Here is a 19601-nt window from a genome sequence, read left to right as displayed (position 1 = left end):
GGGTGGTGCAGTGGTAGGGCACTCGACTACTGTGCCCGAGGATGCGGGATCGAACCCCGGCCACGGCGGCCGCTTTTCGATGGAGACTAAAAGCTAGGCGCCCGTGTGCTGTGCGATGTCAGTGCACGTTAAAGAATTCCAAGTGGTCGAAATTTCCGGAGCCCTCCACTACGGCGTGTCTCATTGCCTTAGTCGCTTTGGGGCGTTAAACTCAATAAACCAACCACCAACTTTTCACTTGCGCAGCGAAAGCAGAAATAGTAAAGAAAAAGCAGCACACTGTAGAAATAGTGACACTAAGAACTAAGAAAAACGACTGGCACTTCACCGAGCTATTCAATAACCTCTTCGGTTTCACTATAGCGTACACAGCCGCCATAGATGGGGCCTGCAAACGCACTTTTTTTTTTCTAGTTAATGCACTTAAGTGCTATACTGCTATACTTAAGTGATATACGGATACTTAAGTGCTATACTTCGGATCAAAAAGCCTAGCAAGCACTCCTGCTGTTTGCAGATAGATTTGACCACCAAAACACTTGTGGATTAAATAGTCTACGGCAAACACTGTGCTGAACAAGGGCGTGAAGCGCATGCAATACAAGAGGCTACAAGCGCCCACTGTTGGCCTTACGTCTTCCACGATGGTGCTGTCAAAAGTGTTGTGGTCGAACTCCCACGCCTCGCAGCGCACTCGACTGCCGTTGACCTGGAACCAGCACGCGGACATGTTGGTATGTGGGCCCCCGATGTCTTCGTCCTCCAGGATGGCGTCTCGGCACCAATAGTCCAGCCGGGGTGCCGCGAAGTTAATCGCCATCACAATCATAGCGGACGGCACGCCACGGTAGAAGGTGGCCACAATCACTGGTATGTGCCATCGTCCCAGGTCCGGCGTGGAGACCGCCATGGCGTCCGGTCAGTGCTCAGCTTTCAGCCCAGCCGCGCGCCAGCCCGCGCCAACGCGCGCCACCTCCTCGTCAACGCTGCCGTGCAGGAATCTGGGAAATTACAACAGCAAATATAACATTCGAAAGCAGCATATTATGGTCAAGAGATTTTAAAATGAGCTGCGTTCATCTTGCCGGCAGCTTCAATGGAGCCTTTAAAATATCTATAGTAGGATACAAGTTACACGAAAGCAGCATTTGATAACTATGGGTCATGGTACGCGGCGTGTGTATTACTCCACTAAGATGTAAAGAAAATCACTTTTTAAAATTTGACCATACCAAAGAAGCCCGAGGCATCGAGATTCTAGTGCATGGTAATTTGGTCTGGTACTTAAATATTTATTTAGGTCACCAGAAAAGCTTTCACAGACGACTATTTTCTGCCACGTGGCAGAAAATACGAGTAGTCCTCGCGGCTGCTGCAGACATCACTTGTATCAACAGGGTCCATTGTTTTCGGATGAAATCCAGTTTTGCACAATTCTTGCACCCCGAACATCTTTCCTAAAAAGCGGTTTAGACCGTATTTCTGCTGAAAGTGCAACTTCTAGTGAACACAACGTTAAGCGCAAAAAGCTGATGACATCACGAAAAAATTAACGGATGTCTTACGTTTATTCTAGAGATGTCTTTTCAGTTACTTATGCTTTTTAAAATTCTTTTGACGCTTGTTATTCGCGGTGAGGAAATGAAGACGTAAAAATTAATTACAGGGTCATACTTAAGTCCTCTCACATGCTGAAATGCGAAACTAATGAAGAGGACGATGATGATGACGATGTGGTTTCTTGAAGATATAGCGTAAATAAAGACGGACGACACAAATGTAGACGGGATAGGTGCTAACTTGCAACTTTTCAGCGCCTATCTCGTCTACATTTCTGTCATCCATGTCTTGATTTGCGCTATGTCATCAAGAAATTGTTACCAACTGTCACGAAATCGGCGCCCATTTTCATCAAGCCGGTACGGCGCGAGGCCCGCACGGCGTCGCGTGGAAGGCATGGAGAGAAAAGCCCCCTTCCCCGCGCGGGAGAGCGCGTAGCTTTGTACGCGTTGCCGTGGCCCTCTTCCCCATTGCCCGGGGAGGACGGTGGTTCATCGGCCTGGAATGTGCCAGGCCTTTCGAGAAGATTCTATGGGACCTGGCCAATGACGACGCGCGGCTCGACGGGAGGAGAAGAGGGAGCTATAACCAGCGAAGCTATGTGTGTGTGCGCGCTAGCTTTGGCGCATGTTAACAAACAGACGCGGCGCGCTCTATTTAAAGCGACCGCGCCGCTTGTTGAGGCAGTCAGTCAGCCAGTCAGTCAGTCAGTCAGTTCGTCAAGTGTTTTGCGACTTGCTCGCCTGTGTTTCGGCTGGACTCCCGGGGATCACCCGCTGCTAGCAAGCCCACGGACTTTCAAGGGAGCGGCGCTCGTCTCGTATGGCGGCCACATCGTGACTCTTGAGGCGTCGGACTGCAACAGTGCCCGGTGAACAATTTGGTGTTTGTTTATGTAACTCTCTCGTGTTTGATCTGTTGTAAAGCCTGTGTTATTCAATCATTCTGTAGTTGCATGCTTAGCGTTTGTATTCTGTGAACCTCTCGTCTGTTGTATTTCAAGTGATCTTGTGTATTCCTTTGTATCGTCTCTTGCTGTGCATAAATTCTGTTTTGTTTGTTACTTCTGACTCCGATCCTTACTCTGGTTTGAACCGGCGACCGCTGGGCACCAAACGACCACCCCCTTCTGTCACTACAAGGTAGCTGAATTCCGACTGAGCTTGTCACGCAGGTCGAGGGCATCTCCTTTGCGACCGGAACAGCTACCCCCACTCACTCTAAGGGTGTCTGGGAGTGTTCGCACCGCTAAGGGCGCATCGTTAATAATATCCCCCTAATTATTAACGGGTGACAATTATTCTGGCGTCCGTGACAGGACGTTTGGTGCACTCAAGCTCAGAGGACGGAGAAAGAGTTGGAAGAGTTTACGAAGAGGTCGTAAACAGTGTAACAGCAGAGCGATAACGAGAGGTACCGCGCTGAAGCGGTTGTGTAAGGTCCATTGAGAGTGCTATGTATTAGCATTAAGCAGTTCAGATTGGAGATGAATCTCAAAGAGATTATTGCCTTAGGCCTAGAGAAAGGTCTAAAAGGAGGTGAACTGCGGGAATGGGTGGACCGAAAAGAAAGAGAGGTTCGAGAAGAGGCTGAGAAAGAAAGAGAGAGAGAATGGCAGAGGAAACAAGCAGAGGCAAAGAGACAAGAAGAAGAAAGAGAAAAAGAATGGCTCAGGAAGAGAGCCGAAAGAGAAAAAGAATGGCTCAGGAAGCAGGCAGAAAAAGAAAAAGAATTCTTAAACGAGAGAGATATCCTTCTCAAAAAGCTGGCTGAAGTTCGGCGTTTGAAAGGTATTACCGAGCCTCCGGAGGTTACCTTTCCTTATATTAGAAAGTACAGTGAACCAAGCGATACATTGACAGCCACAGGTACTGTAGAAACTGGCTCCAGCAGCCAGAATGAAGTTGTGGATCAGCGTGTTCTTGCAACAGAAACGTCAGATGACCTAACTGGAGCTCAGAATTCTCAGAAAAATGATATTGTGCCCTCCGAGACGACAGGTTGCAGAAAAGCTGCAACGGTAGATGTCGAGCCAGAATGCCCATTCATGTACTCTACGCCTGAAGATGAAGAAGGGCAGGATTGTAGCTCCTCAGTAAATGACACCATGGCTGAGTGCATGAGTGACCGGGATGAGGAGATTTCAAATTGCAGTGAGCACGAAAGCTGGGATAAAGGTGACAGTACAGATCCTAACCTTGAGGATTCAGGAAGGGAAGAAAGCGAAGACTGTACTGCAATGAAAGGATTCAAGAAACATTTTGAGGAAACTTTTAAGGAACGGGATGTAACTGAAAGTGAGCAGAATGAGCCTCCAGTTGCAACTGAGCTCTGCTTCAAGAAGGTACGACTGAAGGTCGTAAAGAAAAGAAAGAAAATTGGGATTGAGGGAGAACAAAGTTCTCAAAAAGACGTTCCTTTCAGACAACCATGTTCTGATTATGCGGGTAAAACTGGATCAAACGTTCCTCGGCCAAAGATGCGAATAAAAGTGGAAACAAAAAGAAACGAATCCAAACCTGCCAAGTCAGACAAAGTCGACAGGGAAATGTCCTATAGAAAAGGAAGGAAGACGCGGCCGAACGCCTGGACGTGCAAGCGCATGTGGAGCCGCCCAGATCGAGAAAGAATGAGACGGCCTGCTCGAAGCGCTGCTAGGCAAGGTAGCGTTAGATCTGGCCTAACTTCCGATCGGGAAGCAGGACTCAGGAGTAAAGACCGGAGCGAGAACAACTCGCAATGGAAAAGGCTCTATAGTAAACGGAAAAAGAGCCGAGCTCGCGGGAGGAAGAAACGGCAGTGTCTAGTAAAAAGGAGAACTTGGTTACCTGAAAGTTGGAGAGGAACCGATACGTTCCAAGAAGGTGCATCCCGAGTGTGGAAATACAGTCAAAACTCGATTTAACGAAACCCGATTTAACGAAAATCTCGATTTAACGAAGGTATCCTAATTCCCCCTCAGACACCCATAGGGTTCAATGCTTTGACTAACCCGAAATAACGAAACCGATTCCGTGATTTGTCCCGATTTAACGAACCTTTTTTCGAGAAATAAAGGTGAAAAAGTGTTAATTTTTGGTCTATTTTGTAGACAGCACCCCAAAATTAGAATTTTAGTAAGAATTGTTGTTGTTTCTTTTCATACGCGCTAGCGGCGCCGGTCGTGGTGTTGGCGCTACCCACTCGAAAGTAGCGCGGGGGGTCATGACGATGACCATACGGACCCCCAAAGATTGCGCTAGTTGTATGATTACCAACTTTGGCGCCAATTTGTCATTAGCTGTGTGGCTTGCCGTCCCGTCGGCGGTATTTAGGGAAGATTGTTGCGCCGCTAGCCGAACCGTCCTTTGGGTCGGTGCTACCGGCGTGAATTCGTCACGCGCGAGTGCGACGAAAAGTGAAAATGGTACGTGCTAACCGTTACGACCGCGATAAGCTGGTACGGTTTATGCGGATGCAAAATGCATTATGTTCAATGGGTGCTCAGTCGGGGACTGACTTTACTACTTTTAAAACGAAAGTACTGTTTAAGCGGGTACGTTTTAACGAGGTTTTACTGTAATCGAATGTACTGAATTATGTGCCCAAGAAATGCCTCATTCAATTTAACGAAGTTCTCGATTTAACGAAATAATTCACGGCTCCCTTCAACTTCGTTAAATCGAGTTTTAACTGTATAGGCGAAAGCATGGCTTAGGTTTGGGTGCTTCACATTTGAATATTTGTGTGTTTCTATGTTACTGATCCTTGGCATGTATCCAAGAACAATATGTTGCTATGTTTGTGAATTTCATGGCATTGATGTAGGAATTTTGTAATGTGTTATTGCAGTTTGTGAAATTTGTGCAATGTGTTAATATGGATATTTGCCCCATATATTTCTGAGCGCATGCATGTGCGCGCGATGTTCGTGGTTGTTGTGAATATTGTGGGACAATATTCTTTAAGGGAGGGGCAGTGTCACGAAATCGGCGCCCATTTTCATCAAGCCGGTACGGCGCGAGGCCCGCACGGCGTCGCGTGGAAGGCATGGAGAGAAAAGCCCCCTTCCCCGCGCGGGAGAGCGCGTAGCTTTGTACGCGTTGCCGTGACCCTCTTCCCCATTGCCCGGGGAGGACGGTGGTTCATCGGCCTGGAATGTGCCAGGCCTTTCGAGAAGGTTCTATGGGACCTGGCCAATGACGACGCGCGGCTCGACGGGAGGAGAAGAGGGAGCTATAACCAGCGAAGCTATGTGTGTGTGCGCGCTAGCTTTGGCGCATGTTAACAGACGCGGCGCGCTCTATTTAAAGCGACCGCGCCGCTTGTTGAGGCAGTCAGTCAGCCAGTCAGTCAGTCAGTCAGTTCGTCAAGTGTTTTGCGACTTGCTCGCCTGTGTTTCGGCTGGACTCCCGGGGATCACCCGCTGCTAGCAAGCCCACGGACTTTCAAGGGAGCGGCGCTCGTCTCGTATGGCGGCCACATCGTGACTCTTGAGGCGTCGGACTGCAACAGTGCCCGGTGAACAATTTGGTGTTTGTTTATGTAACTCTCTCGTGTTTGATCTGTTGTAAAGCCTGTGTTATTCAATCATTCTGTAGTTGCATGCTTAGCGTTTGTATTCTGTGAACCTCTCGTCTGTTGTATTTCAAGTGATCTTGTGTATTCCTTTGTATCGTCTCTTGCTGTGCATAAATTCTGTTTTGTTTGTTACTTCTGACTCCGATCCTTACTCTGGTTTGAACCGGCGACCGCTGGGCACCAAACGACCACCCCCTTCTGTCACTACAAGGTAGCTGAATTCCGGCTGAGCTTGTCACGCAGGTCGAGGGCATCTCCTTTGCGACCGGAACAGCTACCCCCACTCACTCTAAGGGTGTCTGGGAGTGTGCGCACCGCTAAGGGCGCATCGTTAATAATATCCCCCTAATTATTAACGGGTGACACCAACTAGCCCAAATAAAGCATTTGATAAAGTAGTGGCCGTGGTCTCTTTACAATGGGTGGACACAAACGATGTGACCTAGCCTGAATAAATAGATACTACATAAAAAGGAAAAAAAAAAAACAGTTCTCTCTATTGCGAGTTCTGTCACTCCACCTGGTGGATTCGCCCACACTACGCTGATGTTCACTGAAAACGACGATGTCATTACACAGAGCGAGAGTGTGTTGCAGTTGGAATTTGACAAAGATGACAATGTCAACAGCGCAGCGCGAGAGTGTTTTGTACTTTTGAATAAGGCATGTTCGGCTGCGGCGATTGTATATTGCAATTTTTTTTCCCCGTAAGATGCATCAACTGCCCAGATAAGTCACGCTTCTTCAATAATACGCTGCTCTCGTGCGTTGGCCAGGGAAGCTGATACGTTCGTCAGGGCGCAGCTTCAAAACCCAGTCCCAAACAGGGTTTTTATTAAGTGCAATTCGTACGAACACGCTCTGATAACATGCTCTGATGACCCCATTAAACATGCTTACTGATCATGCATGATTACATATTAATGATATTACATCTAGCGGTACGTATACACTATGCGGCGTCCAACGCTCCGGTATGTTTGAAATGGTCGATGTGATTACAAATTATTGCTTTTTGCAGATTACAAAGTTAGGCATCTCTTGCACTGACACGGAAGTGAACTGCGCTGGAGATGGCGATGTATGCAACAAAATAATTGTAACAAATGATAGAAATATAAAAGAAATATCTGATTTGGCATCGTAAATAATAGAGAGTATTTAATCTTCCACAAAACAACAAGCGCTCATTAAATTTGTTTATTTGTTTTCGGAATACTGCAGGCAGCTCGTAGTAAAAGAGCTGAAAAACGCAGTGTCTAACTTTTTGCTGAATACCTTGATTTCTACTCGAACTTGAGCTCTACAAATACCGGCCGATTTCTCAGAAGTAAAAAAGACACAAAAACAAAGGTCCCTATGCTGTAGTAACGCCTATTACAAACAACAGCCACACCTCTGAAACACGCATCTATATTACTGCGATGTGACAATAAAACGTTAACGACTCTGTAAGTTCCATCTTTCCCAAGTGCACTTAACTGAACAGTTTAATGCTTCACCCCGCCGTGGTGATGCAGTGGTTAGGGCGCTCGACTACTGTGCCCAAGAATGCGGGATCTAATCCCGACCGCGGCGATCTCTTTTAGATGGAGGCGAAAAGCAAGTGGCCCATGTGCTGTGCGATGTCAGTGCACGTTAAAGAACCCCAGAGGATCGAAATGTCCGGAGCCCTTCACTACGGCGTCTCTCGTAGCCTAAGTCGCTTTGGGACGTTAAACCCCATAAACCGAAACCGAAATCTTATAGCGCTGACAGCCACTGTTATAAAAGTGTCTCAACACTATTTTCGTTTACTTCGAGAGCCGCACTTTGTAGCAAGCTTTGTGTCTGGGATCGCTACGCTTCGATATTATTCTGGAATAGTGAAACTGGAGCTTCTGCATAGTGAAGAAGCCTGCAACCGATCTACGTTACACGTGGCCCGTGAAGCATATACATCGCGTCGGCCACCCCAAAGACAAGAATGATATCTCAAGGGCGCTAACTATATATCGGCACTATGCTGTGGTCTAAGAGCCACCGCTCAGTAGAATCTCTGAGTTAAAAGAAACTGTTGTGTACACCAGTTTCTTTTAACTCAGATATATCTATAGATATCTATAGATATGTTCGTGGAAGCACTGCATGCAGCCGTTGCTAATACGAAATTGAGGTTACCGGGTCGGGCGACTCGACAAACGCGTTGACCTGGACTGCCGCCTATTTACTCCGTTCTCCGCCATTTCAGAGTGTCTCACCTCTTCATTGAGGCTCGCCCATTGCCGGCCTTCCGCGATCGCGTTTTCTGCGCAGTGCACGGGCTGTGCGTCACCGGTCGGAATGACTCAGGACAAGGAAGAAATCTCGGAAAAGCACACGTTATGATCACGACGCGCGAGCACGGTCGTTTAAGGTGCTGAAGATTGAGGGATCCGTTGCCATACAACAGCTCCCTCGAGCAGCATTTGAATGAGGAGAGGAGCTGGGTAAGCGTTTAGAGTAAATAATTGATTTTCGTAAGGTGTTTCCGTTTACTTCCTCCCTTATAGGTCGAAAATCTACAAACTAAAAAAAGCTGTTAACGTGCTTGCAAGGATAATTTTTTTTTTTTTTTTACTGCCGGTTACAGACATCAGTTTCTATAAAGGCGAAAAGCAAGGCGCCCGTGTGCTGTGCGATGTTAGTGCACGTTAAAGAACCCCGGGCGGTCGAAATTTCCGGAGCTTTCCACTACAACGTCTTCATAGCCTGAGTCGGTTTGTGAAGTTAAACCCCATAAATCAACCAACCAACCAAAGAGGCATACATTTATCTCGGACTCGAATACAGTGCGATTAATACCGCTGTTTGGCATATGGTCTCTGAGGCTGCTTCTTTCAAAACGTATTTGCTATCCTTCAAACAGCTACAGCCTTCAACCGCGCCTCACCTATAACTCTTTTTGTTACAGTAGCAGCGCGCGCTCGTTTTACCGGCGACCGGTTCATACTTGGTTTCAAGTGACGGTGCTCCTGTAGGACCGACTGAAAGCGTCAATTCACTGAGAGAATCGAGAGCAACTAAGGGAGTAACTCGAGTACCACCGCGACATCTGTCAGGGTCCCTCGGCAGCGCCCGGACACGCGGCTCAAATAGTGGAGCCAGTGCGACGCAGGGTTGTTATCAAGATTTACGGCAGTATAGTTACCACTGCGCGCGCGCGCATACCACCATAACACGAACAGACAAGTAAATGTTGCGAAAACATAGGTTCAGCAAGACTAGCGTCAAATGAGGCGCCATTATCGCGTAGAATATGCACATGGAGTGTTTAAGCGTAAGTATAGGTTCCGAGTCGATTGTGGAAAACTGAGAAATCAGAGAAGTAAAGCCGAAATAGAGCGATATAAAAGTAAGGACCATGCGAACTGCACGCAGGATTCAGGGGACCTGTGGCCTATAGTTGCAGTCCTAAGGGATTTAATGCCGCCAAGCTAAGTGGGTTTCCACCCGAATACTTAATATTAAACGCTCCCATTTTCCCGAGAGTTGCACGAGACAAGACCGGCGGTTTGGCGCAAACAGAGAAACGGTGCCGGTCGTTTGCAAGGAAGCAGAGTGCGCTCACCGACCCTGGGCGCACCGTCGCTCGCTTCGGGGACCGCAGCTGTTCCGCTTTGCGCGCACTCAGCGGCAGCCGCGTTCACTGCCTGCGACTGCGCTCGGAAAAACCAGATCAAACAGGATACACCACGCATTAAGTGCGTGACAATTCCGCCCCGGCCCCGATCGCCCCACTGCTCGCGGTCTACCCGTCGCTTGAGCTAACTTTGGAAAATGTCGTCCATGTCAGTTGGGATTTGCCCGTCTTAGAATAAAGGGTCATTCATTCATTCATTCATTCATTCATTCATTCATTCATTCATTCATTCATTCATTCATTCATTCATTCAGTCTATGTATATGTCGGCGAAATTACTGCGTCTACCACGTGAAATATCGTAGCTGTTGCTCATGCAGCTGAGCGGTGTCAGTAGCGCGTACGTAGAACACCGGCAAATCAGTAAAGGGAGCGCCAGCAACGGGAACACGGAAGTGGATTTCAGATTTCGCAGCTGGCTGCGTCGTGCAGCTTTTTTTTCTATTCTGTTACGAGAAAACAGTAATGTCATTTGTATCTCAATTTTCCAAAAGAACAGCGCTTATTTTCTGGTTCCCTCTACTACAGATCTGGTGTTCCGTGGGTGTTTTGTATTGAGTGCACTATTTCCGTTCACGTTTAGGGTCTTTCATCTAAAAACAAACCGTCTTCAGCTCCCGTGTACAGTCGGTCCCCACGAACTTTATCGAAATCCACTTTTAACTGCGCAGCCGAACACTTAATTACTTAATTCATGAGGTGAGACGAGGTAAAATTTTATGGAGGAAAAAGGTGGATGGGAAATGGGGAAGTGGCGAGTCTTTTGATTGATTCTCTTAGTTCAGGGATGCGATGGCTTTTGCTGTTTCACGAACCAGGTGGTTGCTGTGCAGTCACTATATATATATTCCAGCACTTTCACGTACGGCTCGTCTACCCCCTGATTTCGCAATGCTTGCATCACCGCCGATGTTTCAACTGAGTCAAATGCTTTTTCATAATCAATGAATGCTATGTATAAGGGCTGGTTATATTCCGAGCATTTTTCTATCACCTGATTGATGGTATGGATATGATCGATAGTAGATTACCGTTTCCGAAAACCTGTTTGATCCTTTGCTTGGTGGCAGTCTAGGTTGTCCTGATTCTATTAGCGATTACCTTAGTAAATACCTTATACGTAACAGACAGTAAGCTGATTGGTCTGTAATTTTTAGGTCCTTAGAGTCCCCTTTTTATGAATGAGGATAATGTTTGCATTCTTCCATGGTTCCGGTACCGTCGATGACACCAAGCACTGCGTATACAGGGTGGCCAGTTTTTCTAGCACGATATCCTCCCCCCCCCCCCCCCCCCCCGTCTTTTAGCAAATCTGTAGTTATCTGATCCTCTCCAGCTGATTTCCCCCTTTTCATAGATTCTAATGCTTTCTTGACCTCGTCCTTCGTCACTGGTGGAACGTCGGACTGTATTTCCCTGCCGCCAATCTCGTTACGGTCCTGACTACTTTGGCTGCTGTAGAGATCAGTATAGAACTCCTCGGCTACTTTGACTATTTTGTCCATATCGGTGATGACGTTGCCCGCCTTGTCCCTTATCGCATACATCTGGTTTTTGCCTATGCCCAATTTCTTCTTTACCGCTTTAAGGCTTCCCCCGTTCTTTACAGCATGCTCGATTTTCTCCATGTTATGCTTCCTTATATCAGCCACCTTGCGCTTATTGATTAGCTTTGATATCTCGGCCAATTCGATTTGGTCTGTTGGATTGGAAGCTTTCATATTCTGGCGTTTCTTAATCAAATCTTTCGTCTCCTTAGACAGCTTACCGGTATCCTCTCTAACTATCTTTCGCTGGACGATCTTTCGCTGGACGTCCAAGGCCTCGCTTCTCACTGCTCGCCGTGTGTTCTACTTGAGGCAAGTTCTGTGATTTGGCTGTGTGCGCCCCCAGGATATGTGAAGAGCTGTAACGGGTGGGGTATATCTTGTTCTGACATGCAAGTTAGGATATTTGTTGGTTTAGATGAAGCGCCAGCCAATGCTTCGGTTGTTGTCAGCCTCTTGTGCTGCGGGGGACTTTTTACGGTCTTCCAGAGATGCAAAATTCTCTTTTCATTCCTGCGCCAAGCTGCCTTCAAATGTAGGCCGGACATCAAGAATGCAATGCTTCTCGTCAATATCGAGCCTCATTTAGGTTGAGGAACGAGACAGCGATACTTGCCAGCTGGGATGTCTCCAGACGAACTGTAGCGCCATGTTTCAGCAATTCATCAAACTAAACCTATCAAACAATTAACCTCCAATACGAGATCGGCCATGTTGTAAAGCAGTTTTTACCTAGATCTGTTCTCTCGACCATTTGCCACTTGGCCTCGGCTTCCAAGCCATGTCCGGTAAGGGACGTTGTTTGCCAGCTGTCTGTCATGACATCACTATTTACAGACAGACGCCAATGGGATAAAAACAAATCAATGAATCGAGGAAACGAATCGACCGTTTCAAAACTCGAACCCACTTCTATTTTCAGGACAGACTGCTCAGAGAAGCTTAGTTTGCTTCTATAAAATTTTTGTTTGAGTCTGTGTTACCTTACAGCCAGTGTCCTGGTGCCGAGTTGCGATAAAAAAAAAAAAAAAAAAAAAAAAAAAAAAAAAAAAAAAAAAAAAAAAAAAAAAAACAGATGTCAAGACAACCACACAAGGCAGTTCGTAGCATGATCAATCGTACTAGTTCGTAGATGTCGTCACCTGGGAAGACTCAGCTTGGCAAAACCGGATGAGAGAGGTCGCATGACAGATTCATGAACATGCGAACACGAGACCAGAGATTTTCACAAAATAATGAGTACATGCATTTCCATGCGCATTGAATCGTGTACACTTTCGAGCAGCAATATTAAGGTGCTATAATTCTTTTTCTTTCTCTTTTTTTTTTTTTTTTTTTTTTTTTTTTACAGCAAAGACATGCGAAGCACGAGACCCTGTGGAAGCTGACAACATCATAATTGGATTGGAAAACGTTTGGTGTCAGCACTGAACCCTATGTGAGCGCTATACTAGATTTCTTCAAGTCCGTGGCTCACGGCGGCCTTATGAGCCTACTCAGTGGCCCGGGCTTTCGTCAACGGACCTGAGCTGACCAGTATAGCCTCCACTCTAGAGAAGGGACTGGTAGTAGGTCCAACAGTGGAGGCGCCTTTTTGCAGCTCCGTAAACTGTGATCATATCCGGCTATTTCGGCGCATTCTTTACAAGTTGGATTGCATTGCGTTGGATACATGTGCGCTAGTTTCGATCGGCTAAAGAAAGATCGGGTCTGGAGGCGACGTCACGTTGCCTCCTACTTTTTGTCCAGCTTCTTGTCTGGAGGCGGATATATCCGCCTTTCTATGTTTAAAGTGATTAGTGTAGCCTTTAAACGGTATGACTTATCTCTCGTAATATTGGGGGATTTCACCTGGTTCACTGCTCGGCTTATATAACCTCGAGTTATACTGTGAGCCAACTCGTTTCTCCTGTTCCCCGAGTGTGCCGGCACCCATATTAGTTCCACCTCTTTGGTTCCAGTCTTGATGACTTAAAATTTGTTCTGTCTGCTTGGAGATCATGGCCGTCGTGAAACTGCTTATAGCGACTTTGGAGCCGCTAGTTATGGTGACTGCTTCGGTGCTGATCATTGCCATGGCGATAGCAGCCTCCTCCGCTGTCCCTTAGTTTTTTTGGTTTGTTTGTTTTTATCGAACTATACCATTAAGGTTTCACCCCAGTCGTTCACGCCCACGACCACAAAACAGTTGCCTCCATCGTAAATTGCGCCGCGCGCATACATAAGCATGTGCATTCCGAGCCTTCTAACTTGCCTCCAAGGGCCTTTGCTCTCCTCTTGCCTTTATGAAAAGCAGGGTGCATGTTTTTCGGTAGCGGTTTAATAGCGAGTACGTTCCTCACTTCGACTGGCAGTTTTTCTTGCGCGTTTCTTTCCCGGATTCTATACACCGTAATCCTATAGGTTTCCCGGCATCTTCCATTCCGTGGATGTGGTGGCGAGCTTTCTTAACTGCGTGATTACGTGCCTCGCACAGTTTCGTGATGTTGTTGCATACTCCCAGTTTAAGAAGACTTTCCGTGAGGTGCAGGGGGTAGCCCCAAGGCTGCTTTATAGGTCTGCCTTATACGATCCCCTTGATTTTGTTGTTTTCCGCCCAGCCCTAACTTTATGTTGGGGATGGTGTACGCTATTCTGCCCGTCACAAAAGCCTGAACTATTCGACACAAACCTTTCTCTTCGACTCCTCGATTTTTGTTGGCAGCTATTCGCATTATCAGCCTGGTAGTCATTTTACTTGCCGACTTGAGCCTGTTTACTGCCTCTGTGTTCTGTCTGTTGTATTGAACTATCAGCCCCAGGACCGTGATTTTATCGGTTATCGGTGTCTTTAATTTGTCTCTACCTGAATGTCTTCTGCATTAATACCGCGTTTTTTCGCCCCCCGGATCACCAGAAACTTTGGATTTGCTTGGCGAGCATTTTAATCCTGAGGCTGAATTAAGGTATTTAGTGCAATTTGGTCAGATGACAAGACGAAGATGATGAAAACGACATCCGAAACGCAGCGTCAAACAATAATTTTCAGTTCATGTTTTATGGCCCCGAAGCCCCTCACGCTATGAGAGACGCCAACTAATTCATGACTTGTATATTATACAGCCTAAGTTCGGATCATGCATTCAGTTCTTGTACCTGCACTAAACCCTAGCCGATCCCCTGCTACGGGTATGTGAGGCGAGGAGGAGGAGGAGAAGAAGAAGAACTGGCAGCTTAGCACGTGGAGAATCTGGCAGACTATTTTCATAATAGATAGTGCCTGTAATGCAAATAGAAGACTATTTCCTTGTAATAACCTCACTGATGCACCTGCCGGAAAAGCAAGTCCTGGTTCTGGAATTTATGCGTCACAGCATAAATTTAATTTTATATCAAAGTTGATAATAAAACGCATGTACACAAGCCGAAATTTAAAACGCGCTTAATCTATTGTTTCATGTGTCCAACATATTGCACAGTGCATTAAGTTGAAACAATCAGTTCTCTTGAGAAAATATTGGACACTTTTCGCGTTTGTAATCATAATGAATTATTCTTGAAGCCCAAGGAAAAACAGTCACCATAAATGCATCCTGGGTCTCGAAACGACACATATTTTGTTGGCGAAAAAAAACAACAAGAAAACCAGATGGCGCAGTGTTCCAATATTTGGCCAGCAAAGCTGGTCTCTTTTTTTTTCCTCGGCCTGGGTTCCAAACCCATCAGCGGCGAATTTCTTTCTTTCTCGCGGTTTCTCGAAAGGAGCCAGAGCCACACTGCCGAAATCCAAGATTGCGGGTAGTAGTGTTGTTGCATTGAAGTGAGGCACTGCTTGGATGAGTGACGCACCTATTTATGTTTTTGAAAGCAAACGGCACAATTATACTCTGCTGCGAATTTTGATGCGCATGCACCATCTCAGCCAAAGTAGTCTGGCTGTGTGGTCTGCTTCTCGCTTGTATTGGGCGCGAGCGCCACCACTGGAGCGAACGGCGCTAGCGTCGACCCTAGGGGAGCAAGTGGGATCACGTGACTGCTCTGACTGCTGCTGGAGCAGACGCTCGACTGAATTAGTGCGTTTTAAAGGCTAATAGTCGCGTTTTTTTCGTCGTTTTGCTTGATAAGTATTGTACTTTCGATCTTGCATCGTTGCTGAGGTTGCTGAAGTTTATTTACGCTGTTACCATGGTCCGTTATTGCTCTGCATGCGGACGTATGCGACGAAAACCGGCGCAAGCTCCCATTGCTACCCGAAAAATAAGCTCACGGGATCTTTCTTATTCAAGATTTGAATGTGCAAAGAAGCGAGCGGTCATTCTCATGTGTGCAGCAGTTATTTCAGCGAGCAAGATTTCGTCCATCCATGGAGTTCGCGCTAAACAGTTCGGGGAGTAGCAGCAGAAGTAACGACGCGCGCGCTTTTTAATTTGCGCTTATCACTTGTGAAGCTAACGAAGACGTATTGCAGGCAAGATGGAAAAGATGCTGCCTTCACAGAGCAGTACGCTCCCTGAACAAGGAAGGATTGTGCGAAAGACGCCGTGCCAACGCCTTCTAATTGAAGGCGTTGGCACGGAAGTTTCACTGAAGTGAACTAAAGATTCTGCAGCCAGCGGTATGCATGATGAGTAGTCTCAGGTAACGTCTGCAGTGCTGATGTAATTTCAAATGTTAGAGTATGAGAATAAATGGGAAATAGGGCATTACATGTGATATGCTGAGGTATGCATCAGTAAAGCTGCTCTGCGAGGGGAAACCAAATATGCGCGCCAGAACCATATGATTGCCAATGACGGTAGTCAGTGCGCAAGAATTCGCTGCGTGTGAAGCACTTTTTCGCACTTTCTATAAAAATTAAGCCACGTCTTCCCCACGCTGTACCTTGTCTGTTCTATCATGTTCAAGGAAGCTGGTGAACGGCGCTGTTTGAAGGCGGTCAGCATCGGTCAGGCGGCTGGCAGCTCTGCTTCCTCTAGCATAGAATTCTTATAATTGAGATTCACTGGCTGTTGACTGATCGTGTGGAAGCATCAGTTCCTTCCATAATGGCAACAACAACGCTGGCCAGTCCGCGTCCTCGTTGAAGTAAACTTATCGGCCGGGCCCACGCTTCGGCAGCTAGCTGAAATGAAGTGCTGTCTTGCTGAATGAATGGGCTATAACACCTAAAGTTAAGCTTAAACAGGCCCAAACCGAATTGTAAATAATAAATATGTGAATGCAGCATTAGCGCGCAACTAAACTGCATAGGAAACGATCGAACAGCAGCAGTTCAACGCGCGTTATCCTACTTAGTGCGTCACGCGGGGCTGCTGAGAGGTGGCGCCCCGGTATGTCCTCGCGCCCGCGGCCCTTGTGGCCTCCCTGACGATCAAACTGCCTTGAATGGTGGGCATAAGGGTTCTTTTTATCATACAGAGATTTAGACCTTACATGCATACATGGCTCAGAAATAAAGCACGGACGGTAGCATCAGATATGTCTTTTTCTTTGTCTGTTTTTGTGCCGCAGCTGAACTTGCGTCGATATGTCTCCTTTAAATGCCAACCAGTTGGCCCAGAAAAATGTTTGGTTATAGGCCAAATTTATGCACAACGCGCGAACCTGCTACTTAGTTTTCGAGGCCGAAAACCACATGCATATTCTTTCACGAATATTTCCTCGAATACAATGGAATGTAACGACAAATTCGGACAAAACCGTGCCCAGTCTCAAATAATAACAGCACGTAGAAAGGAGTCCTTAGCATCCGGGAAAAAAAATAAAGCGTTTAATTAACTGTCGTACAAATAAGTGGAATAAACCAAGACATCCAGCGAGTACGCTTCGAAGCAGGTTAGTTCGATTTGTCCTTTCCAAAGAGGAACGCCACACAAAAACTGGCAACAACCTATATGCCACTTTTCCATATATTTAGGCGTACATCACGTACCACGACTTGCTGACTAAGAAAAGATTGAAAACAGTGGAGCATCCAATCATCGAGAGGTTCAAATTCACCAAATCCTGCTCTTTTTTCCCTGATTTTTGCAGCCTTACTTCGCTCAGGAGGCTCACTATCAGCGTATAATTTAAGAGGGGCACCTAAGTAATTAGGAGCAGTTTTATTTCTTATTTATTCAATACTTCCAGCCGCCTTTTGGTGGCTAAGTAGGAGTGGTACAGGCATACATCGTTGAAAGCTGGGATGCAGCAGACAGAGCGAAAAACAAAAGAAGACACGATCGCAGAACTAGATGTTGTCTAAGACAAGTCGGCGAATGCACTCGCCATGTTGTGTCATTCAATTGCGGCTGGCTGATGTAGTGTAAATACTGTATATTTTGAGTGCAATCAAACCGTGCGAAAATGCTCTTCAACGAACGCCGCGGGAACAAACCCATTCTTAGCATGGCGGCGGCCGAATTTATTTGCTTCTTTCAAGGTCACAATTAACCTTTTCCCTCGGTGACGTCTGTATACTCCTCTCGCCGAGCGGCGCAGCTTGCGGAAACCCCGACCACAGGGCCTGGTTTAGGGGCTCACTGCGGCATCTAACGCCAGCGCGCTGAAACACAGCGGGAAGGATTGGCTTATGATATTGATATATGACAAATAGACCGCGTTGTACATGACACACTCATTTCCTCTTGCGAGAGTAAGTCCTATCTGTGTTCTCGCAGTACACGGAAATGCTTCCCACCTAAGCGCCGCATTCATTGCCAGAGTACAGGACACATGCGCAGGTGTTTGTGGCCAAGATCAACGTTCGTGTTTAAAGTTTGAGACCAAGCGACACAAGCCTGCAGTGTGTGCATTCAGCCAGAAGATGAAAAAGCACTCAGTTCAGTACAGCAGTACATAGTGGCGCCGTGGTGTGGAGGAAGGTTATAGGGTTTAGTTTATGTATCTGAAGTATAATTATCGCGCACGGAAATACGCTATAAATGCATTTGTGCATTTCGTGCCAGCTGCGGCCAGGAATCGAACCTGCGACCGCGCGTTCACTAGCAGAACCGCATAGAGCAGGACTAACTGACACAGCTTCTTGAGATCCCGCACATATAACTTGCCAGAGTTATGAAGTAGGAACTCGAGCGCGCCGCTGGCATAGAAACCAGCGTAGTTTACTTCCCCAAGTGATTTGACCCGTGTACAGGCGTTGGGACCTTTATCTATTTTGTAGTGAGAAACTATGATTCCCTGCCATAAAGCTCTGTAAATAAACCCCATGTCACCATTATTGCAGGCGCGGGGAACTGAACCCGCGGGAGCAATCTGAAACTTCGCACCGACAGCGACCTCTCCATATCCTCGCCTGACCAAGTGCCAACGACCCTGGTGCATGTCATCGTCTGTGTTTGGTCCATCCCCCCCCCCCCTCCACACACACACACGCACACCCACCTATAGAGGCACTGACGATCAAGACTGGAAGATTGGACCGGATCTTACGAGCGCATGGGTACACAGTGGGACGACGCACTCAACTCAATATTGTTATTTCCTATTTGAGTCAAGTCGCCAAGCTTTGGTACACAAAACATGCAGCAGACATGCCTGACTGTATAACCTTCAAAACATGCTTTTCACGAATGTTGTCGGTCGCCTGGCGTTACGTAAGTTTAGTTACAGGAACCGCTTGCGCGAACATGCACGGCAACAGGGAGAGAAAGGTAAGAGCTATATCGAGGACGTATAGTTGACCTTTGCCACCGTGTGAGCTCAGATCGCTGAGAGTGTGAAAACTAGGAAGATATCTGGGCAATTTCGACGAATGTTCATGACAGATGCTGTTGCGTATGGATCGCCTCATTGTCGCTGATGTGATCTCTCTGAGCCAAAGTTTCGACAAGCCCCTACGGCAACGCATTTTTGCTCGATAGACCTTGCCGAGTTTGGCTATACGGCACTGATTTCTCGAGACACGATCAGGTATACAAGAGTTTTTGTGAGAGGAGGTCGTACGGCAGCTTCGGTTGATCATCTGCTCCCCTGCTCTCTTTCTCCCGCAATACGCCATATCATCCGGGATCAAGTCACCGAAGCTGTTCTTCGCGTTTGCCAGCCAAGACAAGTGGCTGCGCCCCTCCCGTATGCCGAATATGTTTCAATATGAACCGGCCTCCGAACGCCGCACGTTCCCGCCCGACGATCCACGGCGAGCAGTCAATGCTCCCGGACACGGTGCTGTATATTCGTACCAGACTTTGACTGTTGGCCCCTTCCGCCTGTCTTCACTCGGTTTCTCCGATTTGTTGCTGGTCCAAGACTGCACCGATGGAAATCCATTAGCCACAGTTCCTGAGGCAAGA

At 47.1% G+C, this 19601-nt stretch overlaps 1 protein-coding gene across 2 annotated transcripts in view; it reads right to left on the bottom strand.

The window, feature by feature from the left end:
* LOC146202194 (organic cation transporter protein-like) overlaps positions 1–19601 on the bottom strand; it is a 101524-nt gene that overhangs the window by 75277 nt on the left and 6646 nt on the right. For both annotated transcript variants that reach the window (XM_084588009.1, XM_084588010.1), the window contains exon 2: positions 635–1001. In XM_084588009.1, the coding sequence (XP_084444135.1) occupies positions 635–910 (276 nt within the window). In that variant the 5' untranslated portion in view covers positions 911–1001. The remainder of the gene's footprint in view (positions 1–634; positions 1002–19601) is intronic.

This window comes from Amblyomma maculatum, chromosome 1 (assembly GCF_055883805.1).
Source record: "Amblyomma maculatum isolate TAMU_Amacu chromosome 1, ASM5588380v1, whole genome shotgun sequence".
NCBI lineage: Eukaryota > Metazoa > Arthropoda > Arachnida > Ixodida > Ixodidae > Amblyomma > Amblyomma maculatum.
This window is presented reverse-complemented; position numbering and strand designations above follow the sequence as displayed.